Source organism: Panthera tigris, chromosome D1, assembly GCF_018350195.1.
Source record: "Panthera tigris isolate Pti1 chromosome D1, P.tigris_Pti1_mat1.1, whole genome shotgun sequence".
In the NCBI taxonomy this organism is placed as follows: Eukaryota; Metazoa; Chordata; class Mammalia; order Carnivora; family Felidae; genus Panthera; species Panthera tigris.
In genome coordinates, this window is record NC_056669.1 from 39,166,510 (window position 1) to 39,182,560 (window position 16,051).

General features: G+C 42.5%; 1 protein-coding gene across 1 annotated transcript in view; it reads right to left on the reverse strand.

Annotated features, from left to right (window-relative positions):
- The window catches only part of HEPHL1 (hephaestin like 1), an 82,317-nt gene that overhangs the window by 17,652 nt on the left and 48,614 nt on the right, over window positions 1-16,051 (reverse strand). Inside the window, exons 12-15 of the mRNA XM_007079029.3 lie at window positions 15,485-15,698; window positions 10,363-10,502; window positions 6,789-6,929; window positions 3,096-3,202 (exon numbers count right to left, since the gene is read on the reverse strand). Of these exons, the coding sequence (XP_007079091.1) occupies window positions 3,096-3,202; window positions 6,789-6,929; window positions 10,363-10,502; window positions 15,485-15,698 (602 nt within the window). The remainder of the gene's footprint in view (window positions 1-3,095; window positions 3,203-6,788; window positions 6,930-10,362; window positions 10,503-15,484; window positions 15,699-16,051) is intronic.

The following is a 16,051-nucleotide window of genomic DNA, read 5'->3' on the forward strand; positions in this document are numbered from 1 at the left end:
TGCAATCAACAAAAGAAATTAAAATTCCATATGATTTCATTTATATGTAGAATGTAAAAAGCCAAAAAAAAAAAAAAAAAAAAAAACGATGAATAAAGAAACAAAGAACAAGCAAAACCAAGTTAACTCCAAACCAAGTTAAACTAGTGGTTGCCAGAGAGGCGGTGGGTGGGTGGATGGGTGACATAGGTAAAGGGAATTATGAAGCACAGACTTCCAGTTCTAACATAAATACGTCTAGGCGATGAAAAGTACAGCATAGGAAATATTGTCAATAATATTGTAATAATATTATATGGTGACAGATAGTGACTGACATTTATTGTGGTGAGCATTGAGTAATATACAGAAGTGTTGAATCAGTATGTTGTACCCCTGAAACTAATAGTATGTTCATTATCCTTTTAAAAGACAGTACACTGGTATAAAGTTAGAATTTTGTTTCCTCTCTGTTAAAGTGATAAAATTTTCTTGGATTATTGATATACTCTTGATAAGAGATAATAAAAGGTGTGTGTATAGTTTTCTCTTTTTACCCAGATTACATAATCTGCCTAGAAAACAAAGATTCTATCTTATCAAAATAATTTTCTGTATTTCATGTTGTCTTTATCAAGTCTTCAATTCCTTGAAAGAGCTGAGTCTTCTCTACTAGAAGAGCAAAGATATTTTTAGAACTATTTAACCTTCTGTATTTGTGTATTTAACCCTCACTATTTAACCTTGTGAAGTCTCTGTCACTATGGTTAAGCGGATAACTATTTATTGTTTCACAGAGACCTATGATCCTCTTTGACCAAGTGTTTTTAAATCTTTTGATATTTTTCAGAAACCTCCCAAAAATCAAATCCTAAATTAAGCCTTTTTGACCTTGAACCAACTTTGGGGATATTTTAAGAGGGTCCTGGGACATCTCAAAAAATTTGTTCTCTCCCCTTATTGAAAGAGAGATGTTAAAGTAATTAAGTGTATTTGATGGGTTAAATTACATGGGAAACATTGTGAAATAAGAAGTAATATTAAGCCTTTTTTATATTCATATGGATATATATTATAAATGTTCTAGAAATTGATTAAATTCCTAGAAATTTGATATATCCTAGTATAATTTTATCAGTCATAATTCCATGTATTATTTTAAAATGAAATAGCCAAACTTCCTTATGAATTCCATTATAATGAACTCTCATCAGATCTTTAACCATGGACAATTTTGAAGACTTTTATCATTCACAGAGAGTTATTATTTACTCTGATATTTTTGTAGGAGTGAGACTCATAGAAAAGGCCTTATCAAGTGCTCCTGACCATTGACACTTTTGTGAAACTAGACCTCGAATACACATCTCAAAGCTGAAAAAGGCTCCAACACCTGATATCTGTTCCTGTAGAAATGCTAGAGATTTCCAAATCAAATTGACTAGGAAAAGAAATAGCCTACATTGTGATAAACTGCTTCCATCCAAGATGCCACACCAAAGCTGCATGCTTTAACTAAACATGAAACCCTTCCTTCTTCTCTTTCCTTCCTATACTCTGGCATTGGCCTGGAAAGATAACACCATCATCTATATCTCTCAGGCTCTTGCTAAATGGCGGGGGGAGGGGAGACAGAAACCTTTCAGACTGCTAGATTTGTCCTCAAAATCCATGATGCTAAAGACCCGGTGATCCTCCCTCCAACCAATTTTTCTTCTATTCTCTATTGACACCCCCCCCACCACCACCACTTAGGAGTGCACTTACAAAGTCCAACTTTTATGGCCAGAATACCCAGTATCCCATTTTTACCTTTCTCCAGTTGTAACTGTACTTTGCTCAGTTAAACACAAATACCTATGCAAATCATAGTACATTTGCACCCCTACATTCTTATGATTATGTAAATCAGATCTGCCCCAATCACAAGAAGATCTCGCTAACAGTATGCATCTTTGCAAGGCCAACGTTGTACTTGATCATATGATAGCCTTTTATTATCTTTTAGCTGAACAAGGAGGTGCCTTTGCTGTGGCCAACACCACTTGAACCTGGATAACATTTCTGGGAAGTTGAAACTCAGATACACGAAACCACTGAACAAGCCACTTGGCTTTAGAAAGTGACTCCTTCAACCTGGTCTTTCTTTGACTTATTTGACTTTGATTGGTTTGGGCCTTGGAGATCATGGTTCCAAAGTGCACACCAGATATGGGGGATTATTCTGCTTATAATAATCACAGTCGTCTCCCTGGTGCACTGTATTCCTTCAAAAGCTTGAAATGCATTTTCATAGCTGCTAAACAAGCAAATGATCTCACTGAGACTAGAACACAGAAAAAGAATGAAGAAAATGACCAATTTAAGAAATGTGAACCTAAAGTTGTGTCCCATAAATACCACAAAGATTCAACAAAAAGCATCATGACCTGTGAATACCACACAGAAGATGAACAAAAATTGTGGGAGCTTCAGAGCAGTAGCTGGGAGAGGTGCTAATGCCTTAAATTTTGATCACATCTCTCAATTAAGATGAGAGTCTGATCAAAACGGGGGAATTGTTAAAGAGAGAGGGAGAGAGAAAGAGAGACAACAGGTCCAAAATAGAGTCACTTGTGCTAAGCCCACATCACCAAACTAAGGCTTAATTCCTAGGTTAACTAAAGTTTCAATCTCTCCCAGGAGCAGAATCTTAAACTAGTCAATCTGGAATTACCTCATTAGCAGTAGTGAGACCCCTGCTATTCCTCAAAGGAAGGTGACCTTGCCACAGACAATCTCCTTTTTGCCAGCAACCTCCTTGTTTTGGCTCCTTCTGCCTGTAAAAGTCTCTCATTTTTGTACACTTCTTCAAACGTCCTTTCTATCTGCTAGATGGGATGCTGCCCATGAATTGTTGAATAAAGCTAATTAGATCTTTAAAATTTATTCAGTTGAATTTTGTTTTCTTAATACTATTCAACTCAACCATAAACAATGTTCACAAATGTGCATGGCCATAGTTTGAGATCCCTGCTGTTGGCCATTACACATATACCCACCAGAGTTGTGATAACTTGAATAATCGGTTTAAAGTCATATTACTTTAAGCATTTTGGTTGCCCCCTTCATCTTACCTTCACAAAGTTTGCTGTTGAATAGTAAACCCACGGAATACAATTTGGGTCATTTGGTCCTGGACCAGACCTTTTAGGGACATTCCACCTGTAAGTTTTTATTTCTCCTGAAACAAATGAGAAGTAATAGAAAGAATTTACTAGTGTTACTTCTGTTCCAGATGTTTTACCTAAAGAAATAACAAACAGATCTTTATGTACTTTGGTTAATATTTATTACTGGGGAGAATTACTCATTCATTAGAAATGCTCCAATTAAACTCACATCTTGAGTTTCTCTATTCTCAAAATGGCAGATTTTTCATTTCAGACTATAGCTTTCTTTCCAATTTGCCCTATATATTATCAACTGATGTTTATTCAAGGCATAAAGACTTATTTTATTTTTCACTGTTTTTTCTCCTCAAATTCCATATCTCCCTCACAAGAGCTATGCTTGAGCACACTTGAGTTACTGTAGGACTCAGCCTTGATTTCTGATTGAATCACCAGGGAGTAAACTCTTAACTGCTGAGATCTCATTACAAACCAATGAAATTAGAGTATCCGGGGCCTAGGACAAGGGCATCAGTATTTTTTTTAAAGATTCTCAGGTGATTCTAATGTGCAGATAAGCAGGACCTATTTAGAACCAGAGAGAATCAGAGAGACTTAGTTCCAAGTCTCAACCCTATCACTTCCTATTTATCTAACCTTTGACAAGCTACTTGACTTCATTGACCTTTAGTCTCCTTATTTGTAAAGTGGGTTAGTCATCCATTTTTCAGATTGTTGTGAAGGTTAAATAAAATTAAATACCTAGGTTAGTGTGTCACATTGAAGGCAGTTAATAAATGTTTATTTGTATGTATACTAATAACAAACGTATGCCAGGGACTACATCTATGCATCCCCTGTGGCTGACCCAGAGCCTTGCAGAGAAGTAATAAACTCACATAAATTAGCAAGATAATCACATTGTAAACGTCTCAAATAAAAACGACATTTAAATCATTATCTCCTTTTGAACTATCTAGGTCCCATCCCCACCCCATCAGTACATACAACCTATAGCTGAATGTGAGCCACAAGGTTAAACACCAGTGGTGTGTGTTTAAACACTGGTGTTTGCAAATACACCAGTAGGTTAGCAATATAATTTTAGGTCTGGTTTCCATTACCTTTCATAATAGCCCCCCTGCCTTGTTAATTGTGAGATAAACAGCTGATATTTAGCTTCCTAAATGCAAATAGCTAAGGGGTGGTGTTATTAAAGTTGGAATGATTCATTGTTCGCCCCAGTGGGGGGTGCAGCTCTAAACAAAAAGAGGACGTTCTGTGCATGTTTGTTGAGTGGCATCTTGAAGAAGAAGGAGGAGGAGAAATCTGAGAGGGGGCTGCTTACTTTTCTTAAGGCACTAGTTTGCTTTCCTTATCTCAGGCATGCCTAGAATAACCATTCTTCTCCAATTTGCCTGGATTTCGTGCACCAAATTAGTTTCTTGCTCCTACCCCTAATCTCTGGACTCTCCCAAGATTTTCAGGCTTGTCAGAGATCCTTATAGAATCAGAGAGGGATCCCTTATAGAGATTCTCCCCTCAGAGTTTCAGTGAGAAAAATGCTTCTCTGCCATGTTCTAATCATTCTTCTCTCTAACCCCATAACCCCATCAAGGATGCTTAGAAGTCTAGTCAGCACAGAAGAGCTATGTCCCTTACTAGTCCTCACCATTAGGGCACAGCAGCCTGTGAGGGCTCACCCAGCAGGCCCAACAGCCCTATCAGACTGCCTACCCATGCCTGATTGGCACTTTTCTTCCTCCCTCCTGAGTTGCTTTTAACCATCAAAAATGAGTAATTTTCACTGCTTTTTTGACCCATTTAAAACCATTTCCCTCAGGGGTGCTTGGGTGGCTCAGTTGGCATTTGACTTTAGCTCAGGTCACGATCTCACAGTTCTTGGGTTCGAGCGCCACATCAGGCTCTGTGCTGAAAGCTCAGAGACTGCTTGGGATAATCGCTGTCTCCTCTCTCTCTGCCCTTCCCCCATTCGCACTTTCTCTCTCTCTCAAAATAAATAAACTTAACATAGATAGATAAATAAATAAATAAATAAATAAATAAAACTATTGCCCTCTTCATAAAAGCAAGACATCCATTACAGAAAATGAAGAAAGTACAAACAATGTGAAGAAATAGAAGAGTATCACCCTAACTATTACTTAAAATACTACCCAAAATGTACAACCATTATTAACATTTTGGCTTATTTCCTTTTTAACCTTTTTTCCATACTTGTATTTTGCTTAATATGATACCACAGGTTTTTCTCATGTCATTAAAACCTTCACATCCATTTAATGGCTGAATAGTTCACTGTAAGGGGATTCCAAAATTTAAGTATCTCCCTATAGATAGACATTTAGAACATTCATGGAGACTTCTTAAAGCAGTAAAACACAGGCTCCTGAATTGGGGAGTAGGGTGGGGTGTGGAGAGGCAGGAGAGTTTGGGATTGTGTCCAGTGAAGATTTCCTCCCCCCAACCCCATCCATGTAAGAGTATCTTGCTAACGTCTTCTGGTGATGCATTAGAGTGTTTTCTTTTCTTCCTTCTATGCATCTTTAATTTTTTCCAAGGCTTATATGACTTTTATTGTAATTACTATAGTATTTAGTATTATTCATATATATACATAAGTAAAGTGGCATATAATTCCCCTGTAATTACACCTATGATTGCTCTCAATGTCATAACCGAAGGTCACAGAGGCTCTTAACATTTACTACAACCACATTCCAACTGTGTAAATGTATGGTTCTTTTAATTATGAGATCTTCTCTCCCTTCAATGCATATTTTAAAACTCAACTGGAGTTCTACCTATTTTATAAGGCTTTCTCTATTTTCTCTGAATCAATCAATCGATCTTCATGGATTTTCCTTCTCTGAAATTTTTATAAACACTCCCAGATACATTCTTGAAACTCTCTACCAGTTAGAATTTCATTATGTATAGTCTGCATTACTACTGAAATAATTCATCTTGCTTGTCTTGTTTTTCTTCCAAACTCATTTTAAGCATCACAAGAGAAATATATGGTTAAGCGCATAGGTTCTGAAATCCAACAGATTGAGGTCCTGCCATTACTAATATATGACCTGGTCAAGCTCACCCCTCTGTGTTTTAGTCATCTGTTAAGTGGACGTGACAATAGCATATTTCCTCAGTTATAGAATGTGCATTTTTCACATTCTCACATAACTGAAATCAAGATGCATCTTCAAATCAGTGGCACGTTAAAGTTTAATTGGCAGTGTGTTTTTTCTTTTTTTTTAGTAACAGATAAAATGATGATGGATATTACAACCAATGGTATCAGAGTCCATGACATATGTTAGTGTCTACCTTGCTAGAAAATGAGATTATTAGTTTTTTTAAAAAATATATAAGGCACAGCACCTGGCCAAAGATGAACATTCAATACGTGTTAGCTATTATTATGTCTTACTACACTTTTAGGTCCCAAACAGAGCCCTGGAAACACCATAACCACTTGGTCATTAGATGAATGATGATCTCATATTGGGAGTGACTAGGTGATGGCTGGAACATATTGACACTAACATGAACTTTCCAAGACCCTTCAAAGATCAGAAGAGAGTTGAGTCCAGTGTCCTTATCAGCATGGAGCAGATGTCTGGTGTAACTTACCTGGCTTTGTGATGGGCACTTGGAGTTGATTCCCACTCTCCATGTCTTCAATACCATGGGCTGAGATGGAGTAGGGCCGCTTAGCTTTGTTCTTAAATATGACCAGGATGGAGTCACCCACCTCGGCATGAACCATTGGGCCTAAAGGCAAAACACAGGCCTGTGTGCATTATCGTTGTTCTTTCCAACATTGTTGTAATATAAATGTAGATGGTATTTGGCCAAATAAAACAAAGGTTACCTTCTTCATTAGTGCACTTCCTTTGGAGGGCAATACACGTAACATTAAATACTCAAGTACTATTTGGCAATTGGACCAACCTGGGTTCAAATCCTGCTTCCTTCACTTATTAGAGAGGTCTTGGGTAAGTCAAGTAACCTGCCTGACTCTCAATTTCCTCACCTACGAAACGGGTTTAATAACACCTATCGTAAGGATTAAATAAGATAATGTACGTAAAGCGCTTATCTCAGTGCACTGAAACACAGTAAGTACTCAATAAATAAATGCTGCCAATTTTACTACTGCTGAGACATAATCTCCAGGAAAAGCCATATCCACATGATATGGTGGCTTTCCAGTTGTATGTAACCTTTGGTAAGTCTGAAATCGCTCATTTGCTGGTAAATGGATACATTAATAATCATCACCATCATGAGGATCCAAAGAAATATTGTGTATAAAAGGGATCTGAAAGACAAGAGCAAAACTAAAACATCCACGTGCTGATCTATGATCAATACAGTGATTTCATTAATGCACGTCCAGTGCTGTGTCCCAGCGTTTGGATACCTTGAGGAGATGTGTGCTCCTCAGCACTCATGCACACACATTTCTGTGAGAAGCAACCCTCCTGTGTGCCACTGGGAATCGGCCCACACCCTGCTGGACCAGCATGACCGTGGGATAGCCCTCGCCCATGCCGGGTGCCCCTCACCTCTCCGTGCCTCAACAGTGGCACAAATGCAGCTTGCTCAGTGCAGGCACCCCCCTGACAGAGCACCAGACACACCGGGGTCATGTGACACTGCTTCGAGAAGGATGGAACAGACTCCCATTTGGGAGTCACCTTAGACCTGGTCCTATGGCCCTCAGGGATTTATTTGCATTCTTGGGTGCCCATGGCAGTCCACATCATAGAAAGACACACCCATGGTAGGGAGTCTGAATATACCCATCCAGTCTTTACTGATGGTCACAATTGCTTTTCTGAGAAAGGCCACTGAAGTGTTAAATCAGCCTAAAATTTGTTGGACTGGGGTGCCTGGACGACTCAGTCAGTTAAGCCTCCAACTTCCACTCAGCTCATAATCTCGTGGTCTGTGGGTTCAAGCCGCACATTGGGCTCTGCTGACAGCTCGGAGCCTGGAGCCTGTTTCAGATTCTGTGTCTCCCTCTCTCTCTGCCCCTCCCCCGTTCATGCACTCTCCCTCTCTCTCTCTCTCTCTCTCTCTCTCTCTCTCTCAAAAATAAATAAACATTAAAAAAAAATTTAAGGGGCGCCTGGGTGGCTCAGTTGGTTGAGCGTCTGACTTCGGCTCAGGTCATGATCTCATGGTCTGTGAGTTCGAGCCCCGCGTCAGGCTCTGTGCTGACAGCTCAGAGCCTGGAGCCTGCTTCAGATTCTGTGTATCCCTCTCTCTCTGACCCTCCCCCATTCATGCTCTGTCTCTCTCTGTCTCAAAAATAAATAATAAAACATTAAAAAAATTTTAAAAAAAAATTTAAATCAAATTTGTTGGACTATTATGATCTTTGGAGGGAAATACTGAGTATGAATCAGGAAGTGTATGGAAAAACGCTCTTTTATTTTTATGATAGAGCTAGAAAAGAATGCATGCTTTTAAACAGCATACTTGGGCATAGTTACAGATAGGTGCACGTGCACACATGTACTAAAATCCTTATTTGTGACTCATTGCCACTTCAATTGCACCTGCTTTGCTGTACTGGTAAGGGTGAATGTCTTCTGATTCGGGGCCTGATAGGTCCCAGGGAGTGGTAAGGAGCAAAGGTGTGCCTGTTGCCTGCCCTGTGCCCTTTGGAACTTCAGGAGCACAGGCCTGTCCCTGAAAATGCAGAAAATGAGTGGATGGGTCTTGTGCTCTCCTGAGGGGAAGTACCACTGGGCTTGCCTCTGACAGAGTCCCTCCTTTGTGTCATTTTACTGAGTAGACCCAAACCGGGGCTTTTTGAGGGGCAAACCACCCCACCCTTGGCAGGACCAGCACCTTTTTTCTGGAGTTCATATGACAAACACAGCTCAAAAGAAGGAATGTTCCCACTGGGTTGACTCTTAGTGTGATAAGCTTGCATGTCAATGCAGGGAGGGTGCAGGTAAGGTGGATGGGGCATCTAATAATTTATCAAGCTAGCTGTTCTGGTGCCTTTTTTAATATTAAGAAGCACTGTGTAAACTCATATTATTTATACAAGTCACCTTGTGCATTTAAATATGGGAACAGAGGGGTGCTTGGGTGGCTCAGTTGGTTAAGCATCCAACTTCAGCTCAGGTGGTGATCTCAAGGTGCCCTGTGTCGGGCCCTGTGCTGAGAGCTCGGAGCCTGGAGCCTGCTTTGGATTCTGTGTCTCCCTCTCTCTCTGCCCTTCACCCACTTGTGCTCTGTTTCTCTCTCTCTCTCTCTCTCTTGAAAATAAACATTAAAAATTTTTTGAAATAAAAAAATGAAAATGAGAACAGAAAAAAAAAAAAAGGGAACCGATTTCAGAAAGCCATCTAGATTAGCCTTCTGCCTAAAGATCTCATATTCATGATGGGGTCAGGTTTGGTGACTCCCAGGTGAAAGTGGGGAAGGAAAGCAGGAAGGAAGAGCTTATCTGATCCCCAGGTCAGGCAGCCCAGGGTATCAGACAGGCACAGTAGGTTCTGAGATGGCCACATTCAGGGCCTCCTGAGCTCAAACCAGGCCTTCTACCCTTAGCACTCCTCTTATGCAAGGAGTTTCTCATTGGCTTGAATTATTTTCTTAATGTTTATTTATTTATTTTGAGAAAGAGAGAGGGAGAGAGAGAATCCCAAGTAGGCTCCGTGCTGTCAGCACAGAGCCTGATGCAGGGTTTGATCCCACAAACCATGAGATCATGACCTGAGCTGAGATCAAGAGTCAGACGTTCAAATGACTGAGCCACCCAGGCGCCCTTTGCTGGAGTTGTTTTTATGGTGTGTTCGTATGGCCCTGTGCATAGATGATCCAGGCCCTTGAAGAAGCTATGCAAATACTCTGCTTGCTCATCTGAGGCATCACATTATTCCAATTAAAATGTCCTGGCTCAGCAGAGGGATGGGAAAGGAATTTCAGGGCAACAGATGCTGGTTAGACTGCTGACGATATGGACTCGTGTTTGCGTGTTATCCGGTTGACTCTCCTTTGAATGAGCTGAGTACAGAGCATGCTCCCTGACAATGGGAGGGCAGGAAGATGTCACACTTGGGTGAATGCACTCGGGCCACTCTGTCCCTGCTGTCCCTTCTCAGGTCTAAGTGTGACAGCGTATGTGTACATGGTCACGTGCCTTGGGGCTGGCAGCGCATGGCTGCGATCTGTGTCATACCCAGCAGTTCCAAGTGCTTCTCTCGTGGCGGCCGGGCCTTGATCTCCACAAATTCCCCATCGGTGTATTCTCTGTAAACCACTTTCTTGTACTGAGAGCCAATCCAGTTTTCGGTGTGGTTCATAAATATATCTCCATGTCTATAAATCAGAAGCAGCAGAAATTAAAGTTGTCAGAAGGTAGAAAAACCTTGGGTGCTCCTGAGTGATTCAGGGGTACTCGGGAGCACCGTTTCCCACACCTGGCTGCCATCAGAATCTCCCAGTGGAGCTCAACTTTTGCACCAGGCTCTCTGGGAGTGGAGCCAGGAATCTGTATTTGAAAGCACCGCAGGGGGTTCTGACTGGCCCAGGTCTTACTTCTTGGGAACCATTGTTCCAAAGCTTTGCTGGGTGCTGACTGCGGCCAGCCTTAGTTGGAGACTCCTAAGGGCCCCTTGAGGTGGTACTCCTCTTCCTGGGACTAACTAAGCTCACACGCATGCATGTGCATGCACACATGCACATGCTCACACTCTATTACCCTGAATTCCTTCAGATTCCATTTATATCATTCCATACCTTGTTCTACTTTTCCACCTTAAAGATCTCAAGAAAGACTCTGGGTTGTATATTATGCACATACTCATATACAAGTATAGGCATAGTTGATTCTTGGTAGTCACAGGAGTCATGTTCTAGAAAGCCACTTTGAATACTGAAATAATGAACACTAAACCATTGTCCCTAGGGGAAACATAAGGTTATGTTTTGCAGGTGTTCAGAACGAATTGCCCCAAGACGTGCCACTTTGGCATGTAGATTATGTTGAGTTGAAAGCAATCAAGACCCAAAAGATTCAGGAAAAAGCTCTGACTTTCCCTCTAACTGCCCAGAAGAATTTAGGTAGAGGACCCCCTCCAGGAAGGGGCTATTACAGAAGGTAACTATCTTATAAAACGAACTAGGGGTGGGAGACAGAGAGGAATTTAGCAAAGCCTGTTAAAATTCTTCTCTCTGTCCCATTGTTTCTGAGTGGCCCAATCAACATTTGTTTACCTAACATGTACTCTTTTTCATCTTCCTATGAATTGCTTTCCTTCTCTTTGAAGTCCCAGACCCCTACTTCCTTCTCCTTCCTTCAGAATGACATATATATCTCCTTTGGCCTCACTGTCTTTGGAATCTCTCATGTCTATGTGGATTCTCCCTATGTAAGTAAATTTGATTTTCTCCTGTTCATCTGTCTCATGTCAATTTAATTTTTAGGCCAGCCAGAAGAATTTGAACGGTAGAGGAAAATCCACCTCGCCGGCAAAAAAGTTTCTTCAGACCTCTGGTCCCAATACTTTCATCAACAGATTGATAAATACCCTTGTTCTATGTGTGCTTCTGTTTCAAGACATCTTATTTAATATATACTGCTGATTCATTAACTTTGAACTCATGGCCACTAGCACTATAAGTCACACCTGAAGGCAGCTTATCTAACACATGTATTTCCTCTGTAAGACACATTGCAGCCTTCTTGCACTTACCCTGGGGGCCATTTTAAACAGCTAAGTCACCAACGAAAAGCGCACACACACACACACACACACACACACACAGGCACTAAATATACCACAAAGAGGATGCTTGTTTACAGTGTGAAAGCTGAAACAAGACAGTGAAGACAGAGGGATGTTTTGTTTGTTTGACCTCAGCTGGAAATGTGCGCATTGGGAGACACAAACTCTTTGCTGCTTTATGCATACCTATGAAGGACCACAACAGCACCACAAAAATTGGTTTGGGTGTTACAAATAAATTTCAGTAACTAGGCAAATTTACAAATATGGAATCTGCAAACAATGAGGATCAACCATATATTTAATCCATCACCAAGATACATCATCACAAAAAGACAGAAAAAAATCTATCAGTTTTATCTACAAAATAGAGTATGTCTCCCAGCCTTCCATTTCCCTCTATTAAACTACCTGCACTCCAACCTAAGCCCGCTAGGTCACTTACCCGTATTAACTGGAGTTGTTCTTAATCACTCTCCCTGCCACCCACGCTTCCCCCTTCCCTCCATCCTCTACTCTACACGCAGAGTGACCCTAACCTAAAAATTCCACCAAGTGAGTCCTTGTGGAAAACCTGATGATGGCTTCCCACTGCCAAATTCCTCAAATTAGCTCTCACATCCCTTTGCTGTCTGCCTCTGCCAACGTCTCAGGCCTCGTTTCTCGTCACTGGCACCCACGCACTCTACGCTCTGGTCATCCTAAACATTCTCTCTTGAGCTCCACATGCCCTCCCCACCTCCGGGCCTTCCATGTGTTATTCCTTGTGCCAAGAACACTCTTGCCTCCTCTTTGACTGGCCTATTCCTCAAGTCCCAGGACAAAGACTACTCCCTCCTTGACCACCTCTCTCCCTCTCTCCCCCAGGTGGGGCCATGTGCGCCTGCCGTGAGCTCCCCCTGTGCCCTGCACCTCTCCTCTCACAGTGATTGCCTCACTCAGGATGCTTGTTCTAATGTCTGCCCCACGAACCATGAAGTCTGTATGGGGAAGGACCTGGCCTGCCCTTATCAGCACTGTTTCACTCGTACTTTGTACAATGCCTAGCAGACAGCAGGTACTTAACAAAGGCACCTATATCTTTGACCTAGACCATATGCTTTCCGAGGCAAGAGAATTTTTCTCCTACTTTTATTTTCCAGAAGTCCTAATGACACACGTGGTAGTGACAGAAATGCCTCTGGAGCCGTAGCTTTACTGTTTCTCGGCTTTCCTCTTCTGCGGAGTGGGATGATAATAAAGCATCCGTCTCCCAGATTGCTGTGAGGATTACATGGGTTAGGATCTGTAAAGCACTATGCCAGACACATACTGAGCACCAGGGAAGCGCATGCTCTATCACCATCTTGCTGGGACGTCATGTGACATGCTGGGCCAAAGCTGAGCAAATGGGTCAAGTATACCCTAAGGGTCTTTATCAGATAGGGTTTGTAAAAACCCTAGCAAATGCCTGGCATATGGTGGGTGCTCAAGAAATGGCAGTCACTATCTCAAGTCCCAGGGTGGTTAAATTAAATGCGTATCAGTCCACAAGCTCACGAGTACTGGGAATACAAGGTTTTTTCTCTATAACAACTTAATCTCTGTTTTCGAATTCTCTCCCACTGCACAAACCCTGGCATTGTGCTGATGGTCCCACTGGTTGCTTTTCTGGGATCCCGAGGGCTTCTCGGTGCTTTCTTAGGAAGCTCTGGGAAAGACATCTGAGGCAGAGGGTCTGGTCTAACCCGGACAATAAATGTCTCGGGGATAACCCATACTGAGAGGTGGTTTGAAAGCTGGGTGTCTCCATGCCATGGCTTTGGCTCAACGAGCAGAGGCATAGCTACTGGGGGGCAGAAAGGACATTTGTCCCTGGGCTTCGATCCGCAGGGGTGCCACAGACGTGCCACGACAGGAACTGGTCATTTCAATGTCTACTGAATTTTTATCTACAGATCTGTTGTACTTTGAATATGTGAACATGCTCTCAATCGGCTTTGTTTTTAGTGATTTATGGGCAATATCCAGAGTGGCAGGGCAGGGTACAGACACACCCGGCACGCTTTATCTCTCTACGTCACCTGGAGACAATCCTGGAAGACTGAGACTAGAGCTTCCTGCCAGCCCAGAGAGATGGGGTCTGAAGACACAAATTACACTGAGTCTCAAGAAAGTCATGGAAGACGAAGAGTATAAGGGCTAAGACTATACACACAATATACATACAACAGAGTTATCATACAACTATTTCTTCAGTTATAGCAGCCTTTTAGTAAAAATAATCACTTTAGAAAAGGCTGAATTACAGTTCATTTCATTTTCCAATGCACCAGTATTAGTCTTTAGCTTGTATTGGCGGCACTGGCTTTGCAGGAGAGGAGTGTCTGGTTTAATAAGTGGGTTGCTGAGTCGTGGAATACATTTTAAACCGCCCTGTCCCTGAGGCAAATCTTTTTTAAGTGGAAGAGGCATTTTGTTTCTTCATTTATCCATGAGGTGATGCTGTTACACTCTCTTTTCCGGGTGTCTAAACCCTCAAAACAGGCCAACAAGTAAGACGAGAAAAAAGACATGTTAAGATTAGGAACATTTGGGCATAGACGAGTCTGTGTGGGACACGACTAAAGAGAATTAGTATGGGGGAGGGGGTCTGATAATAAACAACAAAGAGGAACAAAGACATGGAAATTAACATGCTTGGTGGTGAGAACACAGATTGGTCTTTGTTCAATTCCAGTGTCAATGACTAGGGGTTAGTCTTACCTCTGTGCCCTGAGTCTCCTGGTCTGTATATGGGGACAGGGAATAAATAACCTAAGCAGCAAGTTGTTTAGTGGAGGGTATGAACTTCGGGGTGGAGTCTGCAGGTCAGTGCCCAGCAGATGCCTCTATACCTTGCATGGCTCTACCCCAGTACATCCCAGTGGGAAGTGAAGGATACTTAGGGTGGGTGGGGGGCCAGGGCTCACAGCCTTGCCGACTCTTTGGTGTTCAGCTTCCGCAGACAGCGCTCTCACGGGAGGGTCAGTCTTGGGGACCTTCTGGGTACAGGGCCTAGTAGAGAGACCAGCTCCTCCCTCCCCCAATTCCAGGATCTCTGCCAAGGCAATGCCTCCGACCCACTCCCCATCCAGATGGAAGCTCTTTCCCCACGCTCCTCAATCTAGAGCAGCCCATCTGCTCACCCCACTGCGCACCCGCCTCTGCCTCCCTCCCTCCCTACCATTTCGTCTTCACAGTCCCACATCACTGGGATCTGCCTCTTTCCCTAAGGCCTTCTTTCACGCTAGGCGCTCTCTCAAAGGCACATGCATTCTTGGGACAGCCACGCTTGCAACCGGCACCGCACCGTGGGTGGGGATGCGCGGAGCCTGCGGGGGTGGGGATGGGGGTGCAAATGACTTCCTTCAGGCTCCCCTCCCGGGATGAGGCCCTGGCAGCTTCCCTCCTCTTTTGTGCCCCTAGTAAAAGCCGCTGTCTGCCAAAATAGTGCAGACAGAAGCAGGGCGTGTTTAGGTGTTCACATTTGCTAAACGTCTACCGAGTGTGTGCAATCCCACCCAAGAGACTTGACGGCTTCGCCCGTGGTACCTTTCCCCTCCTGCGTCCAAGTGCTGCTTTTCGAACTCCCAGTTTTTGTTAGGGGCATAATCCCATTCTACCTCTTCAGCGGCGATGTAAAAGGTTCTTATCATCCCGTACGGCTGCTCAGAAGGGTCCTTGTTGCCACAGCTGTTGACCTCATATATCTGATTCATGCCTCTCATGAAGTGGTGCAAGGTGGAGCAAAACACCCTGAAAATACCTGAAACAGAAATCGCTTGGCGTTGTGTGCGGCGCTCCATGCTTTCGATTTCGGTTCGCTCACCAGCTACAGCATTTTATTCCCAAATAAATAAATGGTAAGGTGAATTCTTAAAATGTCAATTTTATATGGTATTTTAAAGCCAGACTCCAAGGGGGAATAAAGTACGTTGAATATATTTACTTACCAGGGGAAAGATACCATCTGAGATTCATTGGTAATGGAAAATTAAAACTTGCAAAGTTGCTACCGAGAAATGATTTCTCTGGGTCTTCCCTATTGTATACACCTGTTAGAAGATAGTTGCCCCTGGAAAATCACTGATGGGTACGATTATCTTAGCCTGGTCCAGT